The following is a 27,545-nucleotide window of genomic DNA, read 5'->3' as shown; positions in this document are numbered from 1 at the left end:
AGACGTGTATTGCTCTAGGTGCTTACGGCAGAGGCATATTGCCTAAGAAGTATTGCTCTGAGCTGAGACTGTCAACACCCAGCATCTAAAGCTGTAGCTCTCGAGCCTTGTCTCTTTGGCCCCTGAAATGTGTAACAGTTTCCTCAGAGTTTAAAGCATTCATTCCATCTTGAGGAAGCTCCTTAAACAGGAAGATAAACAACTGAGACCCTCCCCCCAACAATAAAAGTAAACAATAAAAGCTGAGAGTACCCCTCGGACAGAAAGAAGCTGAGCCGCAAAGAAGACTCTCAGAGCACACTGTTGGGCATACTTTTAAAAACTCTTTTATTTACATTTCTTATATCTCTTTCTCCCTATTCCACCCCAATGCCTTCCAACATCCCAATACCAGATAGGGGAAAGAAAAGGTTAGTGGGAGAGGGGTCACAGTTCTCTTAGCTGCTTCCTGCTGTTAGGGTCATCAGGTTCCTTGGAGCCAGTTCAATCCTTGTTTCAGGAGATCTCCAACTTCTTGTCTCACTGCAACAACAGCAACAGGAGCCACAGGGGAAGCAGCAGCAGCCTTGTTCTTTCTTGGAGCTGCTCCACACTCTCTGGGTGCTGTGATTTATTCTCTGGATTTCCAGAGTACTCAGATTTAAACTATCTGCAGCTGTCAAAGAGCTCCTTTCAGCGCCCGCACAAAGAAAATAGTTTGCTGCTGGGGACTATCTGAATCAGTCCCACATCCCACACCTGGGATTAAAACAAAACTATGTTTACATCCACAAAAGCAGACCTGCTTCCTGGAAGAAACAGAAACTAGTGGCTGAGTCTCCTGGGAGATGTTTAGACCAGAGTCATTTGGAAAGAACACTCTCCAACCTGCAGGTTTTGACGCATGGTCCAGGTTCCCAGTGTCCATGAGTAGTCACCCATGTTGGAGTGGACTTTGGTGATGCAGCTGTCTGACTCATTTCTGCTCTGGTAACCCCTCACCCATATTTCTGTAAATAACCCCAGTAAAACTCAGGGTTCACCAAGTTGGACTTTGGTCATATCTGTACTTTGGTCTGTCCTGGGCTCCCTATTTGGAGTGAAAAGGCTTGTGTGTTGTATCTCCCCAGGAAAGGTTTTTGTCATATAACACCGTGGCTGCTCTTTCTTAAGCCTTTCTAGTGATCAAGGCTTTGAGTCCTTATAGTCTGGGTCCTTTCTTCCTCTCCTTACGGACCCATCTGCCACAACCTCAGCTTCTCCCATTTCTTACCTTCCCAAGACTGTTGACTTTCATGCTCTTCTTAGTTTCTACCCTTGACCACTGTCTTACTTCTTTTCTAGTTGCTGAGCTATAATACTCTGACAAAAGCAACAAAAGAGAGGTGGTTTTATTTTAGCTCACAGTTCAAGGCATAACCCATCATGGCATGAAACAGGAGTTGAAGCAGCTGATCATATTATACACACAGTCAGGGGAGCAATAAATGACTGTGCTCAGCCCCACCCCTTCTCTTTCATTCAGTTCAGGGCTCAACCCATGAAATGGTGCCTCCTTCCACGATTCAAATATCTTCCTGCATCAATTAATATAATCAAAATAATCTCCCCACAGGCATGTTCAAAGATCCACCTCCTGAGTGATTATTAACTTGGAGTTAATAATAAAGCTATTAACACTGACCATCACAGCCACTTTCTAGAACTCTTCTAGTGTTACAGCCCTGGAATCTGGGTACTTGAGTCCCTAGCTCTAAGTGCTTGGACTCTTCAGCTCTATCCTAACTGCTGCTGTCAGGTCTGGGAGCCTGGAGATGTCTCTTGTCTTTGCTCAACCAGCTCAGCCCACTAGACCCGTGATGAAGACCACAAGCAGCCCAAAGACCACTGAGGAGAAGGTGTTACGGGACCTAATATTTCAACACTGAGTATCAGTAAGAGGGAGAGAAGCCACTATGATGGAGCCTACAAAACTGAGGAGTAGAGAGGGGTGTGAGATGTGGGCCTGCTCAGATCGCAGGTCTTCCAATCACATCGCCTCATGTGAATGGCTTCTAATTCTACAAATTAGAATTAGAGTCTGCTGAGTTGCTATAGGGGAGCTGCACCGGTGAGAAACCTGAAGGGTGCTGAGGGTCATCTCAAGGTCACCAAAGGGTGTTTGCTGGAGTGGAGTCTTCCAAAGCAAATCCAAGTTCCCTGGAGCTGCCGTGACTGGAGCAAGGCTTCTAAAGCAGAAGGCTTCCGCAGCTGCTGGGCTTGCAGTGAGCCTTGCTAGATGGCGTTCCCCTGGGACTGCTAGGGAGGAGATTGTTTGAAACTAGAGATGGAACTTCTTGGCTGAATATCTTTCTGCTCAGATCAGTCAGATATAAGGGAAGGGTCTATCATCTGTCATCAGAGGGGCCTATCAACCTTAATTTATTTGGAGGGAAAGTAAAAATTAAAAAGGGCTCTCACCGAAAAGGCTTATTATTCGTTCTTAATAGTGCTTACCAGTGCTCAGCCGCTGGACGCGTGCCCTTTGGGAGGATTGGGTCCTTCTCATGTCCTGCAGCCAGCGGTTGGGCTGAGGTGTCTGAAGAGACACAGTAGAGGAGTGTCTGGTCTCTAGACTTCACTCTGGCTTCTCAAAAGCCAGGTGCTCTGCTTTTTCAGTCCTTGCTGCACACCTCAGAAGCAGAATTCTTGTCATTGCCACTGTTAAGAACAGGTGATCTTTGGATAGTTAGTAACTTGCTCACTTATTTAACTGGAGTACTGACTCCAAAGGCCATATTCTGCATTTTCTACTGAGTCACAGACCAATCACCTTAAGGATATCTCTTGGGGGCCAGTGCAGAAAATAAAGAGATATAAGGTTAGTACATGACCAATTATAGAGGGTTTGTTGTTGTTGTTATTGGGTTGTTTTGTTGTTTTTTGTTTTTGAGACAGGGTTTCTCTGTGTAGCCTTCGCTGTCCTTGATTTGTAGACCAGGCTGGCCTCAAACTCATAGCAATCCTCCTGCCTCTGCCCCCTTAAGTGCTGGGATTACAGGCATGTACCACTGAGACTGGTCTATAGAAGATTGTTAAAGACATCCTATACACAGAGGAGGGGAAAGATAATATCAAATGCAGACTGGGGAAAGAACACCTTCATGAGAGGAATATGTGAACAAATGAAAACTAAGGAAGTGTGAAGTATATTCAGATTAATAATCCGGCGAACTCCTAAGCTGAAAGAAAGTAGGAACAAGCACACACAGACACACACAGAAAGAGAGAGAATGAGAACAAAAACCTGGACCAGGACCAGGGGAAATCACAGCTGAGTGTGTGAATACTGATTCCCCCCCCCAAAAAAAAACCCCTCAAAGTACCCTATTTGCATATAATATGATCCAATGCTTAAAAGATTAGTTTCATCAAAGTAACACAAGCAAAATCAGCATACAAGGATGGGATTCCGGCATGGCTCAATCAGTAAGTGGCTTCCATGCAAACGTGAGGACTTGAGTTCAGATCCCCAGCACGGATGTGAAAAGCCAGTGTCAGGGCTCATTTACAGCCTCAGCCCTGGGTGGGGTGGACACAAGCACATCCTAGAACTCATTGGCCGACTAGAAAAACAGATGAGCTGAGGTTAGTTAGAAACCTTGGTCTCAAAATATAAGGTAGACATCAGTTTCAGAAGATACCCCACATTCATCTCCAGCCTCTATATGCACATTCACAAACACACACATGTGAGCAAATCCACACACGCAAAAAATCACTACAGAACAATCAGCTTTTTTATATAATAGTAATAAAAATGTTGAGCAATAAATAATAAAAATTCCATTTACAGTAGCCTTAAGTTTTTATCTAGGAATAAGCCTAACTGAGGAGGTTCAAAACATCTGTAATGAAAACAATAAAACTGTAAAGAAAGATATCGAAGAAGACAACAGAAGATGCCAAGAAAAGGCTTGGTGATAGACACTTGCCTAGCACACATGAGGCCCAGGATTCAATCCTCGGTGCCATAAAGGAAAAGGGGTGGAAAACCTAGAAAATAGAAAGGCCGCTGATGCCTGTGCATTGGCAGAATTGGTAGTGTGAAAACAGCTATATTACTGAAAGTGATCTACAGATTTTGTACAATCTCCATCAAAATTCTAATGGCATTCTTCACAGAATTAAAAACAAAAACATATCAATCTTAAAATCCATATGGAAATACACATGAAGTACCATAATGCCTGCTTTTAAATTGTACCACAGAGCCATAGAAACAAAGCAGATTATAGATACAAACCAGTAGAGTACATCAGAGACTCATAAACAAACGAAGAATCAAACTCGATCCCTGTTTTTCACCTGCTCAAAATGGTTAGAAGACCTTAACGTAAGACCAGAAACTTTGAAAGTATAGGAAAATACAGAAAAAAAAAAAGTTTCCAGAAGTGGCCACACACAAGGACTTTCTGAAAAGGATTCTGAGAACCTAAGAAACATCAGGAGAATTGATACTTGGAATTTCATGAAATCAGGAAGCTCTGCTGAGGAAAAAAAAAAAAAGGGTAAAGTTATAGGTTACAGAGTTGGAGGAAAAGCTTTGCTGAGTATGCTTATATGCTCACCAGGAGCTAACATACAGCATAAAGTACACCAGGAGCTTAAGAAATCAAACATCAAGACCCCAAAATCTGAAATCATCCAGTCTGTTTGGAATTGCCACTGAGAATCAAGTGAAAGAAAGGCCAGAGTGCCGCCATTATGCTTATTATCCATCTAGGGTCTGGGTAATAGTGCAGTGAAGGAATAAAGCCAAAGAAGCCGTAAGACACAAACAGCTTTTATCGGAAGGGAGAGAAAAGGGAGATGTGGAGAGAGGGAAAGAGAAGAGAACCTCGCCATTATTCATAACTGCTGTATGCTATATTAGAATAATAGGTACCCTGTGAGTTCTAATTAGGCTTAATGAAGAGGAATGGGTGTAAGACAGGGTCTGGATTCTGTAGTGTTTTGCTTTATTGCTTTGAGGCATGGTCTCAAGTAGCTCAGGCTGACCGCGAATTTGCCGGTAGTTGAGGCTGGCCTTCAACTCGTTCTTCCTACTTTCTAAGATTGCAGCTGTGCACCTTCATGCCAAGCTTCATACATGGTTTTATGTGATGTTCAGACCTCAAGCGGGGAGACAGAAACTATGTTCCACACCTTGAGCCTGAGTGGGCTGCTGTTCAGTCACAGGTTGCAATGCGAGAGTTGGAGAGCTGTCTGGGTCTTTGCTAGGTAGGAGTGTTACCAGCAGAGGGCACTTTCTTTCCTTCCTTCCTTCCTTCCTTCCTTCCTTCCTTCCTTCCTTCCTCCCTCCCCCCCTCTCTTCCTTCTTTCTCAAAAGTTACCATCACAGGACTATGCGGAGGTCTGACTGTCCAAGCTCAGGTCTTGGTCCCACCCCATGGGGAGGGCAATATGATTGAAAACTTCACTGACGCCCAGTAAGAAGGGGATACGTAAGGAAGTGTTATTATAAAGTAGGGGCATGATGCTTGCAATCCCAGCATTTGGGAGGTGGAGGCCAGACGATAAGGAGTTCAAAGCCCGTCTCAGCTATGTAGTGAAATTGATACCAGCCTGGGCTACATGAGATGCCATAGCAAAGCGAATGAATGCGTAAAGAAATAAAGAGGAGTGCCCTGAACCAGAGCACCCCAATGAGGCAGCTGGAAAGTGGCTTAGAGATGTTTACTCAGCCCAGCCAGTCAGGGATTAGGTCAGCAGGACCAAAGACACCTTCTCCCTCGGGTCAAAGATGAGCCCAAGGTCAGGCAAGTTCCCTGATTCATATCTCAGCTGCATTTGACTTAAAACACTGCCAGGCAGGTCACCAGGCAGCACCCTGAGCTTAGAAGAGGAGGTCTCTTTGCTCCCTGATGCTCAATCTCTGGAAGGATTCTTCTCCCCTCAGCAGGTAAACTCCAGTCTGTGGCTTCTTGAAGCATCTTGGCTTTAACAGGTCAGTCCTCTCTGAAGGAGAGCAAGACAAATCCCCCCCCCCCCCCCGCCAGTATCAACAAACCTCAGCCCCATGTGGTTGACCCACAGGCCAATTCGTGTCACAGGAGACCAGAAGGGACACTGAAGACAGCTGGCTCAGATTGCCTCTCCTCCTTCACCAACCCAGTGTGTGCGTGGGGGAGGGTGGGTGGGGGGAGTCCTCTACCCAGTTTCAAGAGACACTCCAGGGAAGATGATTTGTGCCAGTACTCCAGGAGGAAGGAGCAAAGGGACTTCTTTTTCCAAACTCCAGGCTCTGCCTGGTGCCCAGGCTGGCAGTGTGCTGGCTTCATTGCTCCGACAGCGTGAAGGATGCTTGGTTTTGTTCCCAGTGCTATTCTCATTTGTTATCCTCTCGCAAGAATTGGCACCCTCCACCTGTTCCCTCCTCCTCCAGCTCCCTACCTTCACCTTCCATCCAACCCCCCATCCTGCCTGCTCCTCTCACCCCGGAGGGGACCTTTTTAATGTTTACCCCCAGAGGAAACTCTCCCACTTGGAGACACTCCCAGTTGAACTCAACTACACATCTGTCATGCAGTTTCTCTGGGTGAGGTATTGTGTTTGCCACTTATGACAAGCCCCTGCCTTCAAAGAACTTGGCTCCCAGAAGGAAATGACTCTGAAGTCCTGGGCAGATGGAGTAGAAGTCTTACCACGGGGCCTTTGCGAAGGACACAGGGGTGTGCAGAGAGCTGAGAGGCAGCAGTCCGCCTGTGGAGGGCAACACTGATGACCGCTGAAAGAATTTGGGCAAGTGACTAAAGACAGAAGGCATGGACAGTAAGCAAGCAGGGAAGAGACAAAACCTCAAACAGCTTGGGGAGAAAAAGGCGGAGAACGGAAAGGGATGACATCACAGCAGAAGGAGAAGCTATGGAAGCTATGGTTTGAGGAGATCAAAGGTATGGGGGGGGCTGTAGAGTAGATGAGACTGAAGATACAAAAGAGGGTGCAGAGATGATGAGATTCCTGATCAAAGCCCCAAGGCAGACTAGTTTTAAGATTTTATTTTTTATTTCAATTTATTTTTTATGTGAATTAAGTGTTTTGCCTGCATGTACATCTGTGCGAGGGTGCCAGATCCCCTGGAACTGGAGTTACAGACAGCTGTGAGCTGCCATGGGGTATTGGGAATTGAACCTGTATCCTATGGAAGAGCATCTGGTGGGCCATCTCTCCCCAAATTAATTTCTTTTTAAAGTTTTCACGCACATATATATAATATATGCTGAAAATATTTACCACCTCTCTCTCCTCACCCCTCCCATCAGCCCTTCTGTTCCTCTGAGACCCTTTTACTTCTACCTTCTGTCATACGTACGTACGTGATCTTATGTCCCTATAGAAAGACTTGGACAAATGAGAGAAAACATGTGATGCCTGCCTTTCTGAGATTGGCTTAATTCACTGAATCTAACTGCAGCTGAATCCAGTTGCATTGACATGATTTTGGTCTTCTTTATAGATGGAAAAAAAAATCCGCGCTGTATACAGATCATGTTTTCCGCCCCCATCCTTTGCTGGGGGATACGTAGTTGGCGTCATAGTTTAGCTGTTGTGGGTAATAATATGATAGGTATTGATAGGCAGCTATCCCTGGGACAAACTGTCCTGGAGTCCTGTGGGTGAATGCCCAGGAGTGGAGTGGCTGGCTCTTATGGAAGCTCCCACTGTTAGTTTCTCGAGAACCTTCCATGTTGATTTCCATAGGGTTGGACTATTTTACGTTCCCACCAGCACAAAGCACATTCTTTCCAGCATTTGCTGCTACTAGTTTTCTTAATATTTGCTGTCCTAACCAGGGCAAGATGGGGGTCTCAATTTGCATTGTGTTGATATTTTTTTTTATTTTGTGTTTGAGTGCTTTGCCTGAACGCATGTCTGTGGACCATGTGTGCAGTGTGGACTGTGGCAGTGGAGGCCAGCAGAGGGCATTGGATCCCCTGAGACTGGAGTTACAGATGGTTGGGAGCTGCCATGTGCATGCTGGGAATTGAACCCGGGTCCTCTGGAAGAACAGCCAGCGCTCCTAACTATTGAGTCATATCTCCAGCTTCCAATGACATCTTTTGAGAATTTTCTGTTCATTTCACTAGTCCATTTGTTGACTGGATTGTTTGATTTCTTGGTGAGTTTTGCTGTTTTAGCTTTTTGCCTGCTCTACATATTAATTCTACAAAAGAGACAGGGTCATTCAGGAGAGAGCTGGCTGCGGAGGGAAATCAATTCTATTTCAAGAGCAGACAGGTTGGGAAAAGAAGGAAGAGAGGGAAATGAGATCCTTCCAGGACTGAACAGTGAGACATGTGCAAAATCAAATGAGGTGCATTGTATAAGGGCCGAGTTTCCAGCATCAGCAACTGTCATTCCAGGCTAGTGAAGCTCAACTTTCAGATTAAACAAAACATAAGCCCACACAGCATCAACTTACACTTTAGTAAAAATACACTCACCACTTACCTGACATTCAAAGGTTAACTGCCTCATCAGGCATGGTGTCTCAGACCTATAATCCCAGTGCTGGGAGGCTGAAACAGGAAAATGGCAAGTTCAGGGATAATTCGTTGTGAACTGGCAGGATGGCTCATGAGGTGACGGTGTCTGCTGCTGAGCCTGCCTAAATTCAATCCTAGGCCCCACAAGGTGGAAAGAGAGAACAGATTCCCGAAAGTTGCTCTTTGACCTCCACATGTATACTATTGCATGTGTGTGAGTACAAATGAAAACACATTTAATTAATCGATCAATTCAATTAATTAATCAATTTAATTAATAATTAATTAAATTAATCGATTGTATTAATTAATTGATCTATTAATTAAAGTAGGGAGTTTAAGGCGGTCTTGCTAGGGTCTTGCTACAGCAAGACCCTGTCTCAATAAACCAAAACAGGACTGACGAGATGGTTCGGCAGTTAAGACTGTGTGCTAAACTCACATTGGTGCGCCCCGCTCTCCACAAACATATAATCAAAACTGAAATATCTTTAAAGCAGAAGAAGTTAACTGGCCTCGAGTGTTTCATCTGAAGAGGCGCCCAGGCTGATATATTCTTGTCTCTGCAGGCTGCAGCTTGGGGGACTGCCTGAGCTATCAGATGGAAGGCTTGGTGGAAGCACCCATTTCACCCAGCCAGGCCGCCATTTTCCCTGGGCAGGTGGTCCGGGAGGGGGCATCCCCTGCACTCTCAGGCAGAGCCTCTGACGCACTGTGCCCCGGCCAGCAGCAGCTTGTCTAGATCCCCACCTTTCATTTGCCTACAGTATCAGCTCCACCCTGTCTCCAAGACCTGGGGGACCGGGGATGGAAGTGACCATTGGGCGTAGATGCGGATCTAAGACAAACTCTCACCCTTTTTGGCTCTTTATCTAGTCTCTGCCTGTGGTAAGCTTTTGCCTGCCCTGTGCTGTTCCTCGGGCATACTGCAGTCACCCATACACGCCTGATTAGAGGATTCGAGTGACTTACAGGGGCTTCTCTTCCCTAGGGTCGGAATTTGCATTCGGTGATGGATGCTGAGATGTCTTCAGAACACAGCTATACTTTGCATATTAAACAAAGCAATTTCCAGGGGAACCTGGGGGAGCTTGGTCTTTTTCCAGTTATGTTTCCTCAGAGTCAAAGCCCCTTTCCTTTCAGCCAGCACTTTCCCCACTGGTCCTGGGTCCCTCTCATCCACTAGCCTCCTAGCCTCCCTTATTGCAGGGACCCCAGTTTGGCTGCACAAGAGGAAAGACACTGGACCCCAGCCAGGAACAGGACAGCCTCCTTACTTACCTGATGCTGGTATTCCTATACCCTACATCACAGGAGACCCTACCACTAGAATAGGAGGGGAGTCTTGGCTGGTACCAGCTCCCAAGAGACCTGGCTCGGGGATCATAAAATCTCTGCCATCTCCACCCCCCCAAGATGCAAACCCAGGGCTGTCCTCTTAATATTCTGGGATGTCCTTCTATCTGACTGCTAAGCTTAGACATTGCACAGCCGAGATACTAATTTTTGCTTTGAATGAGTCTAAGCTTTTCATCCAAGAGCCTTTAGGATGCTGGGGGGGGGGGGATTTTCACAACACTGGCCACAAGGTTAAAGTTAATGTTTTCTTCAAAGATGAACAGGAAAAAAAAAGTTGGGAGTCTTGACATCTTTGTTCCTATTAATGTTGTCTGAAGCCTACAAGAGTGTTTGAACTTAGTTACTTCAATGGGGCGTGGCTTGGGGAGTCACTTAGTCACCAAAGTAGCAATGCCTCCTTCAGTGACCCCACTGGTACATATAGGCTGTGTGGCACCTAGGGAGCTTCCAGACAGACCTGTCCTTACGGATATGCCCATGACCTAGCCCTGGCAGGGTGGAAACAGACATCTGTGACTAGAGATGGCTTCTATGGCCCCATCATAACCAACGAAGAGACAAAGATGAGGGGATTTGTTGAGTGGCTGCTACACACTCAGTCCTTTCAGTGAATGGCCAGATTTGGAATCTGGAGGTTCAAAGAAGAGACTTCAGTTGGACTGGAGTCTGGGTGTGAACCTGACCTCTGTAGCCTCAAACCTTGCTGAAGGCTCAGTCTACATAAAGTGAGGGCTGTGCTCACTGCAACAAACACATCTGGGATCCATTGAGAATCCTGCTGACATCGGTCACGGGCAGCTGTGCCCAGCATGAGGCTTCATTACGAAGGGTTAAGGGGATGTGCTATGCTGGCTCCTGGGATCCTGCTAGCCTTGGCCCAAAGGTCTGGCATCATTCCCAGAGCTAGCAGTAGATCTGACCCATCATTTCCTGCTTGGGGCTCACCAGGGTTTGCCATTGTTCTGCCCACACTGCTGTCAGGCTGACAAAGCCAGCACTCCTGCAGGATACACCCTTCTCTTTTCTGCCTATTCTCTGCCACCAATCAGCTGGATGGGTCACTTGCTGCCTGATGATAAAAGCCTGATGGTCTGACTTCAATCCCCACAAGCCACGTAATGGCAGAAGGAGAGCAGTGACTCCATAAAGTTGACTTCTGACATCCACATGCACGGCATAGCGCGCGCACACACACACATCATGTTCACACACACACATACACAAACACACCTATGATAAAGCTCAACTCAGGCACAACAGGAGATAAACAAGCAGTACTAATGAATACAACAATCATAACAGCACACTGTCCCCAAGGGAGGAGCAGCCCTGCTAGGCCACAGAGGAGGACTTTGCAGCCAGTCAGGGTCAGGTGAAAGGGGAGGAGGTCCTCCCCTATCAGCGGACTTGGAAAGGGGCAGGGAGGAGATGAGGGAGGGATTGGGATGGAATGAGGGAGCCGGATACAGCTGGGATACAGAGTTAATAAAATGTAACTAATAATTAAAGAAAAAAAAAGCACAGTGTAACAAAAGTTATTTAAAGCTTGGGAACTGCTTGTTTTTTGGAACTTTTCGTGTAGTGTTTTCAGATTGTTAACACTGCCAGAAGGTGGGCTTGGCAGAGAGGGCCTGCCCCTCTATGGTGGAGGCTGGGTGATAGGGGTAAAAAGGAAGCCCAGCCGGCCAAGGCTTCCATGCTGAATCTGTTACTGAGAAAGCTCATGCCGTTTCCTGGTGCAAGAAACCCCTGATGGCGTCTCCCTAGACAAGCAAGAGCATCTGAAACTTCACCTGGCCACGAGCCTTCCACCAAGTCTGCAAGCCCTCCCCCAGACAGCAGATGCCAGGCCGCCTCTTCCAGCGGATGTGTTGTGAGTTATGGTCGGTTCCCACCCCACCCCCACCTTTAAGGAAGCAGCATGGCTGTCCTCTGTGTGCACCCCAACGTGCTGAAATTGCAGGACAGACTTCGATGGGGACCCTGTGTTGGTGGCTTTGATGAAGCTGGCCGGACTCGGAGCTCTCCACAGATGTGGGGTGTGGGGTCGGCTTATGTGGGTGTCTGGCCTGTTTCGTTCTAGTTACATAGCAGCAATGGGGTTCACTCACCCCTAGGTGGTCAATGATCATGCAAGGAAGAAGCCCCAAAACACTGGGATTCAGGATGAGGCCCAGGCATTTTCCACGTTTGCAATGAGAGATTCTAACCGCCCCGCCTCAGGGTAAGAAATAAAAAATCTAGCAGTTTTTTGCTACCGTGAGAGAAGTTGATTTAAAGGTGAAGTGCACAGAACAGGATTAAACTGAGTCAGAAAAGCCGACAGGCCACACCGGGCTGCGTGGACTGCCAAGCTACAGTGTGCTCGGCCTCTGACAGTCATTGTATCATGTGACCCAATCTAACATACCTCCTTTTACTAGACTTTAAAAGTCGGGTTAGAATTACATTGACTTTGAAACTCTGGATCAAACCCAGCCTGATGATGCTCTGTCGTCTCCTGGTGCACACACACGCACGCGCGCGCACGCACGCGCGCACACACACACACTCACTCTATGAGAATAATTCCCCATAAGCCAATTTGGGAAGGGATGTCTTTTACTTGTTAAGAAAAGGCATCCTGTTATAATTCTTCCAGGTTCTCCTGGTCTTGGCAGGCAGCGGAGTGATATCTTAGCATCTTGGGACTCTTTGGCTAGCGCCATCCCTGTGCCCCTTTCCCAACATATACCTAGCATCAAGCTGCAGATATACTCCCGTTTCAAACAATGGAGGAAGTTGCTCCTTCCTAGCAGCCCTTCATTCAGTGACTACTCTTTTGTGGTCAGTTTCCATTCAAACATGTCCCAGAACGTTTCCAGAAACTACAGCAGGGCACCAATCCTGTCTGAACCAGTTCTGAGTGCATATACCCTATTTTACCATGTTATTCCTATGTACAGTTGGACACGCATGATTGAAACCAGCTTCACCATGGGCCTGTGAGCAGTGAGTAAAGTCTTAATCTAAGCTTGGCCGGGAGTGGTGGCACATGCCTTTAATCCCAGCACTTGGGGGAGGCAGAGGCAGGAGGATCTCTGTGAGTTCGAGGTCAGGAAGGTCTACAAACTGAGTCCAGGATAGCCAGGGTTCTACGACAAAGAAACCCTGTCTCGAAAAACTAAAGTCGTTGTCATCATCATCATCATCATCCACGTTTGTCAATGAAGACAGAGAACTATTCATCTCAAGTCCCTTACCAACCATCTCCTGCCCATAAAGGAAGTCTCCAGGCCTTTGAGCAGTAAGTAACCGGGCCGTTGAGTACTTTAATTCAAGGAGCCCGCTGCAAAGCAGCCATCCGCTCTGCACTATCGCCTTGCTTTTGAATAGTTCCCTGTGGCTTTGCAATTTGGGCTCTTCCATTCTTTGAACAAGACACCAAGAACCAGGAACACACAGTCCAGACAGTGGCTAGAAAAAAACTAGGCAACTGCAGCGCTCCTCGTGGCTCACGTCCCATCTCTCCGGCCCTCACTGAAAGGAGCCCCTGGCAGAGAGCAGCAGCAGAATTTCTCTGACCTGCATCAGAGGTCTCAGTCATGTCTCGGTCCACAAGTCATACTCCTGGCTGTTGCTGACCACACCTTCATGCTTTGTGACGCTAGGGATTAAACCTAGTGTCTCTTGCATGCTCCTGAGTACGGCTCCTATCTCCAATAGCCACGTAACCTGTAACACCCCCACCCCAACCCCAGGCCTCCTAGGCACAGGTGTGTCTCACTGGCCTCTCCTGTTAGCCACATGAGTCCTAAGGCCAGTGCTGTCCAGAGGACAGAGTACGCCAACAGACAATGCATGAAAAACTCAGCAGACCTTTCCTTATTTATTGGATTCCAGATACATGGGACTGGCTGGGATAATCCCAGGGCATGTGATTTACATGGGGGCCGTGGGAGAACTCATACAAGAAATACGTACAGGAAGGTGAGGCGGCACAACGAAAGACTGCCGGTTAAAAAATATATACATCTTAAGCCATTCCAGCCACGATATCATTATCAGAAAATAAAGCAATCTCTCCACATAGTGCTTCTCTTTGGTGCTGTTCCATGGGCTTGGACTCTGGGCCCTTCTGTCTCCTTGCTACAAGTCTTGTCATCCTCGCCTGCCAACTCTCCCATGAAATCTAGAGGGGAGAGCCAGGCACAGATAGCATTGGCCCTGACCCTGCTAACCCCGAATGAGCGCGTCTCAGTCCCCAAGCTGTGGCCCTGGGAAGTCATCAGTTTGTGTATGCAAAACACCAGGAGGCATGACAAGTCCATCCAGAACATCCAGCTAGGATAGGGGAGAAGGGAGTGAAATACATCCCAGCCAGCACCTTCTTCCTCTACAAGGTTGGTTATGTTCTGTTTCTCGGTTTGAAATGACCTTTATCTGAGTACATGGCTGCAAAGGGTGGTCTCCTCTGGGGGGTTTCCAGAAAAGGAAGGTAGCCTGGGCTTTTGCTCTGATTTGGGAAGGTGGGTGGTATAGGGAGGACTCCCATTCCTGATCTGGGCACCCTGGCCTCACTGGGCTGGTCTTTGAACAAGCTGGCTCTACCCTCTGGCTCCAGGTGCCCAGGGAAACCCAGCTCTCCCACAGGGCACCTCACTGATACTGGAACATTCCCTCTGTTTATGAAAACAGCTTCTGTCTCTGGACAGCTGGTGAGCAGCTCCCTCGGATGAAATGGGTTCCATCTGGGGCGCTTGCATTGGTAGACTGTGGGGACCAAGCTGCCCACTTAACGGCTGCTGCTCTAGAGCCGTGTCCACTCAGCCAGCTGTGGGCAGCAGGTCCAGGAGACATGCTGAGAACTAGGAGGAGTTGTGGGTGACACCTTCTTCCCACAACTCCAGGCACCCAACAGTGTGGCTGGGGGTGGTCTTCAGGTCAGGATCTCCAAGGCCAAATCCTAAGGATTAACCCAGTTTAATACAAAAGTGGCTTCTACCTTGGATCAGGGACAAGAGCTCAGGCAGAGCCATGGATACCCGGATGCCTCGACACCCACTCACCCAGTGGCTCTGAGATGCTCAATTCCCTGTCAGTAGAAGGGCAGAGAAAGGCTCTCCTGAAGAGTTTAGTATTAACTGTGGGATATGGCCAACCTGTAATCTGGAGTCCCTGAAGCTTCTAGAGATATTGCCAAAGAGGCAGAGCCAGAAAACCTGAAAGAGGGGACCCTTGCATTCCAGGAAGGGGGACAGACTAGGTGTAGCCTGGGAGATTTCCCAGAAAAGCAGCTCAGGTGGGTTGGCAGGTCTGTTTTCCAGAATGAACCTCTTCATTTCCAGGATATCCTGTCAACCCGTAAACACCAGGGAGAGCTTGGGATTGGCCCTGGACTGGGGGAAACAGAGAAAAGCCATGTTCATAGGCCCAGGGCTGAGGGGTTTATTAAGACAGGGCCTCTCAGGAGGAAAGGGATGGGGTTGGTGGACCACCCTACCCAACACCCAGACTGCAGGGTCTTGGGAGGAGCTGACAGGGGGGGGGGGCTACCTCAAACATCCCCAGGGCAAATGTCTTCAGGCTGCCCTTGCCCTCAGTAGCACAAAGCCTTGCCTTTGAATGAGCTAAGGGAGGGGCCAAAAGGGGCCTTTAGAGCTCCTTCCTTGCCAAGATGTGATTACATCTCCCCCAAAAACTCTTGGCCTCTCTATCCTATACCCCAACCTGGGCTGATGACCTGGCCTGAGGGTACCCTCCGATGGGGCCAGGTCCTGAACTTTCCATGGGTTTCTACTGGACATGCCCAAGAGGAAGAAGGGCAGGGGCACAGGACCCGGTTCTTTTCTGACCCAGTGAGTTTTCCCAGATACTACTTCTGCTGGCTGAGGTAGGGGCAGGAAGCATGGGAGGGGCTTTTGGGAGTTGGGGGGTAGGGATGTGGCCACTCTAGCAGAAAAGAAAGAAAAAAAAAAGCACCCACCGAGGGCTGGGTGTGCTAGCACAAGAGGAAAGGGGAAGCAGAGGGAGCCAGCTGGATTGAGGAGGCGAAGAGCCTCAGGAGAGGCATTAGCGGACCTCTGCACAAGCAGGGTCTCTGGAGACACTCTTGCCCCACGGGCCCATCCTCTGACAGTGACACCTCCGGGAGCACCCAATCTAAGTCTCTTGGGTCCTGGGCACTAAGCACCACCCAGCCAGGTCCATCCAGGTCCTAAATGGGGAGGGGTCCGAAAATGGATAAGCTGCCTCTTGCAAGAAGGGGTGCTTCCTCTGGTGGTCTCCGGCCCTAAGGGGAGTCAGCCCCGGCCCAAGCCTTAGCACTGCCCATGGAGAAGGAAAAAATACCAAAGAAAATGCGGGTGACAGATGAGCCCCCCGCCCCCGCCCTCCCATCCCCAGTCTCCCCATCCGCTGTCCCTAGGAGTCTGCACAAAGTCAGGAAGCAGGAAACCCCTTCTTCTGGGACAGCCCGGAGCCCCGACGAGGGTGTGGAAAGTCGAGGCTGGTCGCTGTGGAAGTCTCCACGTGGATCGTGTCCATCCGTCTGCGTGCTGGGCCATCACACCTTGGCCTCCAGCATCTCCAGGAAGAGTTTGTGCATGGTCACCTTGCCCTGCAGTTTCAGGCTGTAGAAGTGTTGCACGGCCTTGGCTGCTGTCTGCCGTAGCAGGGGCAGCGTCAGCAGCAGCTTGCCGGTCCTCCGGGGCTCCTCATGGCGCTGGCTCAGCTCGTAGTCCTGCAGCGCCTCGTGCAGCAGGTCCTGGAGTTTCTGCACCGCCTCCAGGTCCTCAATGTACATGGAATCTGCAGACACAGGAGAGGGTCAGTGCCAGTAGGGGTTGGTTGCCCCCCCTGGGGCAGAAGGCATTCCTTCTGGAGTGCCGGACAGCCCGGCAGGGAGCCTGTCTTCAGAGATTGACTACTGAGAGCAGAATGAGGATCTTCACCTCAGGGCTGAGTCAGAGAATGACAGAAGAACTGCGTTCAGATCCCCCAGAGACCACCAGGAGGGCACTGAAAAAGCTCAACCATTGGTAGACCTGTTGGTTACCATGGAGGTGTCCAAAAGATCCTGGAACCTGGCTGATAGGCTGTGTGAGACACTGAGGCTGTGTGAGACACTGGGCGGGTTACACTTCTCAGCTTTCCCAGCCCTGCCTCCCTCACAGGGCTAAGAGGGCTAAGGGTTTAGAACAAGCACACACTTGCATCATGGGAGCCTCGCCGCTATCACGGCTGGCACCATCCTGTCTTCAGGATGCCACAGAGCCACGGGTCCCACCCATATGCCGTACAGGCACCAACCTTACAACTCTGGCTGCAGGACATAGAGGAGGCGATGTCTAGGTGTTTGGGGGGGGGTGAGGGGAGTACAGTGGCGAGTGACAGAGGGAGCCAGAGGGAATTATAGCTCAGTGATGGGTGCCTGCCTAGCACGCTCCAGGCCTCGTGTCGTGTCTGATCCCTAGCACTGTTGACTTAGAATGTCTGCAGCCCATGAACTCACCGTCTGAAACACCGGGATAGTTAGGTATGAGCAAAACAAAGGGAGATCTCCTTGAACCCGTCCTGTGGGAGAACTACTACCCAGCCACTTTCTGTTAACATCCCGTGCCCCTGCCATGAACTGTGGGCCCCAAAGCTGGCTATGTGGAGAGACGGAGCTGAACCAACCTAGTGGATTCCTCAAAAGAGCAGGCAAGTCCACTGCACGCTGCACTGCCTGACAGCAAACTGCTGAGGCAGCTGCACCAACAGGCTGGTCCCAGTGATGCTACGGACCCCGCTTGGTCTCCTCCCGACCTGTACTCTCCAGAGTCCTCGCAGGGCTGGGCCCCAGCCACCCCTGACCCCATTTCCCATCCTGTCACCCTCTCCAAGGAGCCACAATTGGCAGGTGCTTTCAACCAAAAATGAAATAAAATAACATTGCAGGATCAATTTCTTTGCAATCCATCAGCAAGTCTGTATCGATGGCATTGATAAACTGTTAATTACAAAATCAATGCTTATGAATTTTTTTTTCTTGCTGTCAGAGAGCCCTAGAGATGGCTGGGATGCAGGCAAGTGACAGCTGGCACACTCTCAAGGGGTTGGGTCGGCCTTTGATGAGCTCTCCTCTTCTGCCAGGTACCTGAGTCGACCCATCCACTTAGCCACGGGGGCCCAGGAGGTATGTACTGCTGCCAGGAGGCCTCAGTGGTCTCCTGGCCATCCCTTCCCCATCCAATACGCTCTGTGGACTCCTGGGTAACTGTTCTGCCTAGGAACCATGACTTGCAAAAGCCATGTCTGCCCAGCTCTGCCTTCCTGGACCACAAGGCACTACTAGGCTTTTGGAAGACAGGTGTAAGGAGTCTCTGGGGCAGGCAAGAGCCACTACCATGGGAGGGTCGTATACACCTGTAATTCCAGTACTTGGAAGGGCTGAGGCAGGAGGATTGCCATGAACTTCAGTTCAGCCTGGTATATTCAGTCAGTCAGTCCTAGGCCAGCCCGGGCTACACACAGAGTGAAACTTGTCTCAAAAACTGGAGAGATGTCAACCATTATTGGTTTACAAATTGCAGCAAATTACCTAATGCAAGATATAAGAGTGGAAAGAGTAGGGTGAGGAGGAGGAGGAGGAAGAGGAGGAGGAGGGACACACAGAATTCTATGTGTTGTTTCTAGAGCTTCAGCAAAAGATAAAATAAAACAACCTGTATTAGGTCAGGTCCATGGGAGCAGAGCCTAAGGCTGGGGTCTGGGTTTAATTTACAGAGGGGGAGGGTGTTTTCATAAGGAAGAAGTGAGGAGGCAGAAGGCACAGAAGGGGCACACAATCCAATGCCAAGACCTGAACCCACACAGATTTCTAAGGCAGACGGACTGTTGTGCTGGGTGAAGCCTCTATTGGCTGACAATACATGGCCAGGAAATGATGACCTGGAAAGGCACCAGAGGGTAAATCTGGGGAGCTAACAGCAACGAACTCAAGTGGCTCAGGATGGGAGCGCTACAGAGCAGCATGGGTCTGTGCCATCAACTGTCCCTGTGTGTGCTTCAAAGCCACAGGCTGAGCAATGGTCCCAATCTGTCAGGCACTCAAGGAGTTCCTGGGATAGGACACTTTCAGGAAAAGCCCGACACAAATAGGGAAGCGGTAGTCTGCCTGTGTGTGCCTCCACCTGGAGCCAGCTTTCCCTCATCTGTGTGCTGGGAACACTATTTCCTCCGACGTCATGATACCAGTGACAAGAATCAATATTTACTGAGCTTTCCTCTAGGCCAGGCATGGGCTGCAGTTATCCTCAGCTGATCTTTAATACTCACAGGTGCTTGAAGGAGGTACTAGAAATACCTCCTACACTGGGACAGAGCTAACTAAGGTCATGGTGTTAGTGTCAGGGATAGTGTGTGTGTGTGTGTGTGTGTGTGTGTGTGTGTGTCTTGCCTGCATGCATCTACATGCAACAGTGTGCCAGGGGAGGCCACAAGAGGGCGCTGGATCCTTTGGAATGGAAATCAAAAGTTTATGAAGTGCCACTTGGGTGCTGGGAACTAAACCCTCGTCCTCTGCAAGAGCATCCTGTGTTCTTAATTGCTACGCCTTCTCTTCAGCCCCAGAGATAGGATTTGAACTTGGGTCGGGTGCAGGGGTGCACGCCTGTAATCCCAGCACTCTGGGAGGCAGAGGCAGGAGGATCTCTGTGAGTTCCAGACCAGCCTGGTCTACAAAGAGTCCAGGACAGCCAAGGCTACACAGAGAAACCCTGTCTCGAAAACCAAAAGCAAAAGCAACAACAACAACAACAAAGAATTTGAACTCGTCGGGTCTCCCTGGCCCAGGCAGAGCACAGAACTCTACCACACAGTGCCCTGCAGCAGGATTCAGATTCCACGTCCATGTTTAGCGACCCTGTATTTCCCTCCCTCCCCCTGTACCCAAGAGTACCTCCAGTAAGACAGAGGTTCCAAGTGTAGACAGATCTACCCAATATCTACCACCTCGCCCCAGATAATCCAGCTGAAGTTGCAGAAGGCCTAGGAAGTAGTGAATAAGCCAAAAACATTTTACTACTAGGCTAGGCCATCCATGTTCGTGGTTAGATGTACTGCCACGGGCATAAGCCTATGTTGTCTGAGAATTCAATGACTGTGGTTGGATCCTAACTCTGACCTTCATATTCTCTCTCTCTCTCTCTCTCTCTCTCTCTCTCTCTCTCTCTCTCTCTCTCTCTCTCTCTCTCTCTCTCTCTCTCCTATACTTAAGATGGAACTCACTGTGTAGACCAGCGTGGCTTCCAACTCAGAGATCCTCCAGCCTTAGCCTTCTCGGTGATAGGCTTGAAAGCCCATGTGCCCCTACACGCTGACATCTTTAAACGGTGCTATCCTGGATAAACTTCCAACCTTCCCAGCCTTAATTTCCACGTCTGTAAAATGGGACTATAATAAGAGCTATGTGTGACAGACACAATTGTGTGTCAATAAACTGTGGAGTAGGCACTGCTTTTTATGATCACCTCGGCTCAGAGTGAAGCGGCTTGCTCAAGTGGTGGACGGAGACCTAGCCCTTAGCAATGGATTCAGAAAAACCAGCACTGGCCTCCGTGATTATCCTTTCAACTCCAGGCCGCCCTTGCAGCGTGTGGCGGTTTAAGTGAGGAATGTCCCCACAGGCTCACGTATTTGAACATTTGGTCCCCGCTGGTGGCGTATTGGGGAAGTCACGGAACCTTCAGGAAGTGCAGCCTTGCCGGAGGAAGACCAGCTTTGAGGTTTATAACCTCATTCCACTTCCTGTTCGCTCCCTCTGCGTGAGCAAATAGCGCACCGCTCTCTCTCTCTCTCTCTCTCTCTGCTTCCTGCCCCCACACTGAGCCTTCTCTCCCCGCTCCGGGGATGGTCTATCCCTCTGAAACCTGAACCCCAAAATAAACCCTTTCTTCTGTAAGCTGCTTTTCATCACAGGAAGAGAAAAGCAAGGCACTGTGTTAGACGTGTCTGTTTTGCCCATACCCATCATAAGCCCGCCCGCCCACAGACCCCCTGAAGCCCTCTGAGGGCCACACACCGCCACCCTTACCTGAGTTGGCGAGGGCCAGGGCCTTGAGCGTCACAAACTCCTCCTTCTCAACCTTGAGCTTCTTGTACCTGCGTACCAGCTGCAGGATGGCTCGGTACAGCTCCAGCAGCCCCACGTGGCGGGAGTGCTCCTCATCCATGATATAGTCCTCTGCGTATGCCAGCTTGTCATCGTAGGGCAGCGAGCGGTACACGATACCCAGAATGAGGATCTCCATCCACGCACTCTGCAGCAGGCTCATCTGGTCCCCGAGCGACAGGTTGGAGAAGCCTGAAGAAGGGGTTTGGGAGACCATGATCAGAAGTGGGTCCAGGGGCTTCCTTGGGACTCCCTGGAGGGCAGACTTGGGGACAGACTGTGCCCCTGCATCTCCGTACCTTGCTGGGGGTGGGGGAGCCCTGTGGTGCCGATGCCACCCCCTCGGCAAATGAGTCACGCTGGCATTCATGGAAAAGGCTTACATAACAAGAGCCTGGTCAATGTTGACAGTTATTATGGCCATGCTTGTTGGTTCTAGGTGCGTTTGTAATTGAAGGAGCTGCTGAATTAAAAGCAGGATTTGGGGGGATGGCAAGATGGGAGGGGGGGTTCTCTAACACTGCTTACTCCAGGGACATTCTCTGCTTTAAACCAGGCCCTTTCAGCCAGGAAGGAGGATTTAGTTACTCATGGCCTGGGCAGAGGCTGCTGGGAGGGCAAGGGCTCCAAAGACAGCCTGTGAGCACGTGGGCACATGTGCCTGCACTGTCTTCTCCCTTGGGAAGACTCAGCCGATGTGTTCTGGACCCTAGCACTCATAAACACTACCTCCTCCCTCCAGGGAGGGGAAATGGGGGTAAAGAGGGTGTATGTGCTGGCTGGTTTTGCTTGTCCACTTGACACACGCTAGAGTCACAGAGGAAGGAGCCTCAGTTGAGGAAATGCCTCCATAAGATCCAGCTGTAAGGCATTTCCTCAATGATTGATGGATGGGTAAGGGCAGGGCCCACTGTGAGTGGTACCAGCCCTGGGCTTGTGGTCCTGGGTTCTATAAGAAAGCAGGCTAAGCAAGCCATGAGGAGCGAGCCAGCAAGCAGCACCCCTCCATGGCCTCTGTATCAGCTCCTGCCTCCAGATTTTAGCCCCACTTGAGTTCCTGTCCTGACTTCCTCCAACGATGGACATCTGAAAGTGTCAACCAAATAAAATAAGCTCCTTTCTACCTAACTTCCTTTTTGGTTATGGTGTTTCGTCACAGAAAGAGAAACCCTAAGACCCAGGGCTCTGAAATCATGACACCGCCCTGTCCAATGTGCTGTGGGCTGACCTTGATGAGGCTAACGTCTGCCAGCCTGGACCTCTTCGTCCACGGAATGGCCACAGGAGCAGAGGATGTTTCAGAGTGGCTGGCTGTGAGCTACTCAGGAAGAAGACTGCAGAGCGCACGCACGGGCTCTTGTTAATGTTGAGCCGTAGGTCTGTGTCTGCCAGATGAGGGTGACACACGGTGCGTGGACTTGATTTAGGCAAAGTCAATTAACAGCTTGATTTATGAGAAGGCAACAGAGAAGAGGAAGTTTGGCAATTTCAACCTTCCTAACCACTGAACAGGGGGCAGTAACTTCTCAGTGGGGCTCGCCCAGAAACAGGGAGATTAGTCTAATTCTAAGCAAGCTAGATTTATGCAGGAAATAGCTGGGCATGGTTATGCATACCTATAATCCCAGTGCGTGTGGAGGAGGATCTGGAGTTCAAAGCCAGCCTTTGGCTCAAACCAACCAAACAAACAAGCAAACAAACAGGGCTGGGAATATGGTAAACTTGTAGAGTGCTTGCCTAGCATGTGTGAGGCTCTAAATTCAACTCCCAGTGTGTGGAAGGGAGGAGAGAGAGAAAGGGAGGGAGGAGGAGAAGGAGGAAGGAGGGAGGGAGGCTGGGAGAGAGAGACACACACACAGAGACACAGAGAGAGACAGAGAGAATCCACAAAGCCATTTGCACAAGGTGCTGTGTGCAGCATAAATCAAGGAGTTTATTTCTGGGTAATCCTGCCAATGAAGGGCTTAGGACCTAGCCCTGCCCAGTCATTGCTGCTGACGTGGGGGTGCCATGAGGATGAAAGAGCACGTGTGAAGACTTCACACCACTTCTGGTATACAGAGAGCCAGCATCCCCTCTGCCAAGGACGATGGAGGAGGCTGCCTCTGTCCTTATTTGTGTGGTCAATTATTACCTCCTTCTCTTTGGACTTGCCCAGATCCTGGATTGCCCATCTCTTAGGGCTTGTCTGGTCTTTGTCTTTTTACCCACCCAGGACAAATGGGGTGGGGGGATACACTTGAGGTTGAAGTCAATTAACTTTGCCTTTATTTTCTAAGTCCAACTATTATGGACCCTGGACCTGTCTATACAACCTTTGCCTTGGATCACCACCTAGCTGCCAGATTCTATGGGTGAGAGCAGGAGCGTACCCACCTCTACAGGGAGCTTTGGTGCCTCTTTGGGGGCACAGAATGGGACACAGGGGTTAAACTTGTCTGTTGCTGCCCACATTCTCAGTAGCACTACAGAGGGTATGTGGCTGCCTTTGGGGGCCCAGGAAGCCGGAGGTAATAAAAGATAGATAGAAATGGACATCCAATTTCCCTTATCGGGTCCATGAGTAGGAGACAGGCTTTGGGTGACATTAATTAACAGATACCAATCAGCCAGCATGGGAGGGTGTGGGTGGGGAGGAAGTGGACCGCGAAGGGAGGGGTAGTTTGAGAGCAGAAAGACTGGGGAGTATGGAGAAGGCACACAGGAGTGAAATTAACAGACAAATGAGCTGGAGGGCAGTGGTGAGGGTGGGTGTCCAGCACAGCCAGGCTCTGGGGATGCGAACATGCCCATGGCTCATCCCTCAAGGCAAGACCTCTGCAAGAATGTTACAAACAGGCCTCTTTCTGTCCTCTCTCAATGCCCGATAGAGACTGATGGTTTACTCAAAGCATAACTCCCAGCCTTACCAACCAACATGGTGGCCCACACCTTTAATCCCAGTATTTGGGAGGCAGAGGCAAGCCAGGGTCTTGAGTTCGAGGCCAGCCTTACAGACATGCTCCTGAGTCTTCCTACCCACCCAGCCTGACAAGCAGTCACAGGAAAGGACAGACGGATGCCACAGCAGGACCCTGGGATGGCAGGAAAACAACTTTAAACACTTGCTTAGAGCCCCATTTAGATCCTTGGACTCGAGTTTAGATCCCACACGGGTTTGGGGTCATACAAGGGGCTGCAGTGCCCTGGGGGATTGGGGGTACCAGAGGCACCTGGAAAATTCTGGGCCAGCTGGCTGTGAGGTCTGAACAGCCAGCTCACCCTTCTCTTCTATAACATCTGAGAGACCCTGGAGAGAGTTCTGAAAACCCCAGCACACTCGGCAGCATGCTGGCTGGCCACCATGCCACAGCAAGTGTTTGCAGTCAGCTTATGAAACCATTTTAATGTTTTCTAACATTTGAGAAAAGAAACATTACAAGACAAACTGGGAGCCGACTTTAGCTAACTTTTGGAGAGGACCAGGGAGGAGGTGAGAAAGGGGGTGGTGTTAGATCACATTCAGAAAGCACGCCAGGCAGAAAGCTATGGGAAGGAAATGTGTGATGCAGGTACTAATTACACACACACACACTCACACACAGCATGTGAGGGGGAACTATTTGAGTGCATGTGCAAAGACACGTTGGAGGCACAGACCCCAGAGGCAGCGGGTTAGAACAATCACTCTGCTGGCCGAGAGAGGTGACCCTAGGCAAGGCCACCTTCTCTGACCCTCTGTATCTACACTCCTCTGTAAAATGGGATGGCACCATGTTGGAGGTGCGGAGGTTAAATGTGTGCACATACAACACTCCCTGGTCTGCTTAGCAGGCAGGAAGTGCAAGTATTTGACACCTTTACACCATAAAGTAGGGTGACACAGTGTTAAAATGGGAGTTCATGGGGGTGATGGGGATACGCTGTGGCTGGCTGTACACACACACACACACACACTCACACAGATTTCCTAGAAGAGAAGGCTCGGCCTTGGGAGGTTTTCGTATTTAGTTTTCTTATTCCTGGTGTGTGCAAGAGAAATAGATTCTCTGTCATCTAATAACGAAGCACCTTCGGGAAGACACCCTCCATTTGTATTTCTAATTGGGCTGAGCCTCCATCAGTTAACCTGGGATCTGGGCTGCCAAGGCTCCAGTGGCCAGGGCTACGGACCAGCAAGGCTGACCAGCCCTCCCTGCGGCTCACCCTGGATGTACTACTGCCCAGCCCAGGACCCCTGGCTCTTAGGTCTCCCTCCATCCATATGCTCTATGGCCCCAGGAAAACTGTGCTATCTGCACCAGTGGATCTAATAACAGCAGGCCCCATCCCCCCCCATGCTTCTGGAATTTAAAAAAAAAAAGAAAGAAAGAAAGAAAAAAAGAAAAAAAGCACATAATTTGTGGCAAGTGGAGTTCATAATCTGCTAATTTATGACGGTCTCTGCCGACCTGGAGGGCCATTAGAGAGGTAATAAAGGGAGATGTAATTATAGGATCCGGGGCCACTTCAGACACAGCTGCTGTCACTCGGCAGCTCATCCTTCATCCAGCCAGACAGCGTTCCCCGGGAGCAGGCTGTCCAAAGAGCCTCCCTGAAGAGGCCTCTGGGGATAGCCTGCACACGGCAGCCCGGGCTGGGCGGGAGAGGTGACTCCCGATGAAGGCTCTCCTGGTGGAGAGCCAAGGTGGAGTCCAAGCTGTCCTCCAAGGGGAGGGCAGGCAACTGGCCGGGAACGCAGGGAGACAGCGAGCGCTGCCGACACCCTAGCAAAGGCTGCTGCAGGCACCCGCTCTAATCTCTGGATCGAAGGGACTAAGCACTTGCTGCCCTCATGACTGGGCTTGCCCTCCAGGAAGATCCAGTACTTGGAAAATTCAACTCAAGGCAAAAACCTGTATTTACAGTAGTATAACCTCAAAGTGACCCAAACCATAACTGAGCAAACTGTTTTTATTATCAGCCTGTACTCCCAGTACTGAAGAGGCAGAAGGCTCACCACAATTTAGAAGCCAGCAGGAGGCTACCTAGTAGCAACCTTGTCTCCAAAAATAAAATACAAAATGATAAGCAGCCGTCCCTCCTGGTCCTAGATTTTGCTCCTGAGGTTCTGACAACTGGGTATGAAAATAGAAGGTAGAAAATTCCAAAAGGAAACTTATTTTACATTTTAAACTTTGCAACGTTCTGTGGACAGTGATCTGTGCCCCTCTGAACTTCTCTGCTCCGTGTGTCAACCAGACCGTTTTCTGGTGTATCCATGCTGTATAGGCTGCCCTCCTGTGCTGTCACACAAAGCCACCTCCGTTGTGAGTATCTGGATAACACAGTGCACAGATATGCTCAAGTGGACCTCATTTTACTCACTAATGACCCCAAGTGCAGAGGAGAAGCACAGGACATAAGACACAGAAAGGCAAATAAACTCTCTAACGCAGTGATATTATGAAGACACAATACATTGGTTTTCAGACACGGGAACCTCTCAGGTTTCAGGCTTCATGGGGTGGGGCGGTCTCAGATCATCTCTGGTTAATCTCAGCCTACAACTGTATAAGCCACATCTCTGGGAGAGAGCCACTGTCCAGCGCTTACTCGGCAAGGATGAAGTACATTCCGTGTGCCGGGTTGTGGACCACAGGCTGAAGACACCAAAGCTTGAGCCACAATCCTGTGGCTAAAGAGAAGTACAGAACTCTAGTCCCGGGCAGTCTGAAATGCTCCCTTCTGAGTGTTCCCGACCAGGATGGACAACGTGGTTTTGGGGCAGGCTCTAACATGTTACCCCCCTAACCAGCCTTCAAGCGCTTTCTCTTTCGGGAAGCCTGTCTCCCATATGATTAGAAGTAGGATTAGGTCAACAGTTTAAAAATACTGGACAGGGGGCTAGAAAGACGGTTATTAGCAAGGTCACTTGCAGCTCCTAGAGGGGGCTCGGTAGATCCCCGGTACCCATGTGGAGGGTGACTGTCATTTGTAACTCCAGTTCTAGGGGATCTGACACCCTCTTCTGGCTTCCCTGGGCACTGTATGCACACAGTATGCAGGTTTACAGGCAGGAAAAACACCTACCCAAAGAAAAGACTTAAAAACAAACAAGCAAGCAAACAAAAGTAAAAATAAACAACTTGGTCTGTCCTTGTCCTTAGTGTGAGGTTTACAGAACAGTGGCAGAAGACCCTTACTTTACCTTAAATAAACTCTAGAAGGTCAAGTTCAAGTGATCCAACATGCAGATTTATGCAAAACAGGCAAGTGAGTGTATAGGACAAGCAAGTGAGCCTTGGCTTGCTTACTTCCACTCATTTCTGGTTTGGGTTTCTTGAGGCAGGGCGTCTTTTGCTGGGCAGCCCTGGCTGGCCTGTGCAGATTGGCCTCAAACTTATGGCAGACCCACCGCCCAGCTTGCAGAGTGCTGAGATCACAGGCGTGAGCCACCTCACTCAGCAGTTTCTAACCCACAGGAATCCTGCTTTGGAGATGAAATGCCAGTGCCCAGGAGGCTTATATCACTGTTGGTAATAACTGTGACAACCACGGTAGGTACGGCAGTTTTTGAATGTGCA

The 27,545-nt window shown here is 49.6% G+C and overlaps 1 protein-coding gene and 1 long non-coding RNA gene across 3 annotated transcripts in view; both read right to left on the bottom strand.

Annotated features, from left to right (window-relative positions):
* Positions 1-310: 310 nt before the first annotated feature.
* LOC132655447 (uncharacterized) lies at positions 311-2,684 on the bottom strand. The gene is made up of 2 exons (XR_009593258.1): positions 2,476-2,684; positions 311-2,277 (listed from the first exon to the last, which is right to left on the bottom strand). It is a non-coding gene; the product is annotated as an uncharacterized LOC132655447 (long non-coding RNA).
* Positions 2,685-13,721: 11,037 nt separating this feature from the next.
* The window catches only part of Esrrb (estrogen related receptor beta), a 162,703-nt gene continuing 148,879 nt past the window's right edge, over positions 13,722-27,545 (bottom strand). For both annotated transcript variants that reach the window (XM_060387910.1, XM_021653401.2), the window contains exons 6-7: positions 20,923-21,192; positions 13,722-16,655 (exon numbers count right to left, since the gene is read on the bottom strand). In XM_060387910.1, the coding sequence (XP_060243893.1) occupies positions 16,411-16,655; positions 20,923-21,192 (515 nt within the window). In that variant the 3' untranslated portion in view covers positions 13,722-16,410. The remainder of the gene's footprint in view (positions 16,656-20,922; positions 21,193-27,545) is intronic.

The sequence above is a fragment of the Meriones unguiculatus genome, chromosome 7 (genome assembly GCF_030254825.1).
Source record: "Meriones unguiculatus strain TT.TT164.6M chromosome 7, Bangor_MerUng_6.1, whole genome shotgun sequence".
NCBI lineage: Eukaryota > Metazoa > Chordata > Mammalia > Rodentia > Muridae > Meriones > Meriones unguiculatus.
Note: the sequence above shows the minus strand (reverse complement) of the source record. Positions and strands in the feature narration are given on the sequence as shown.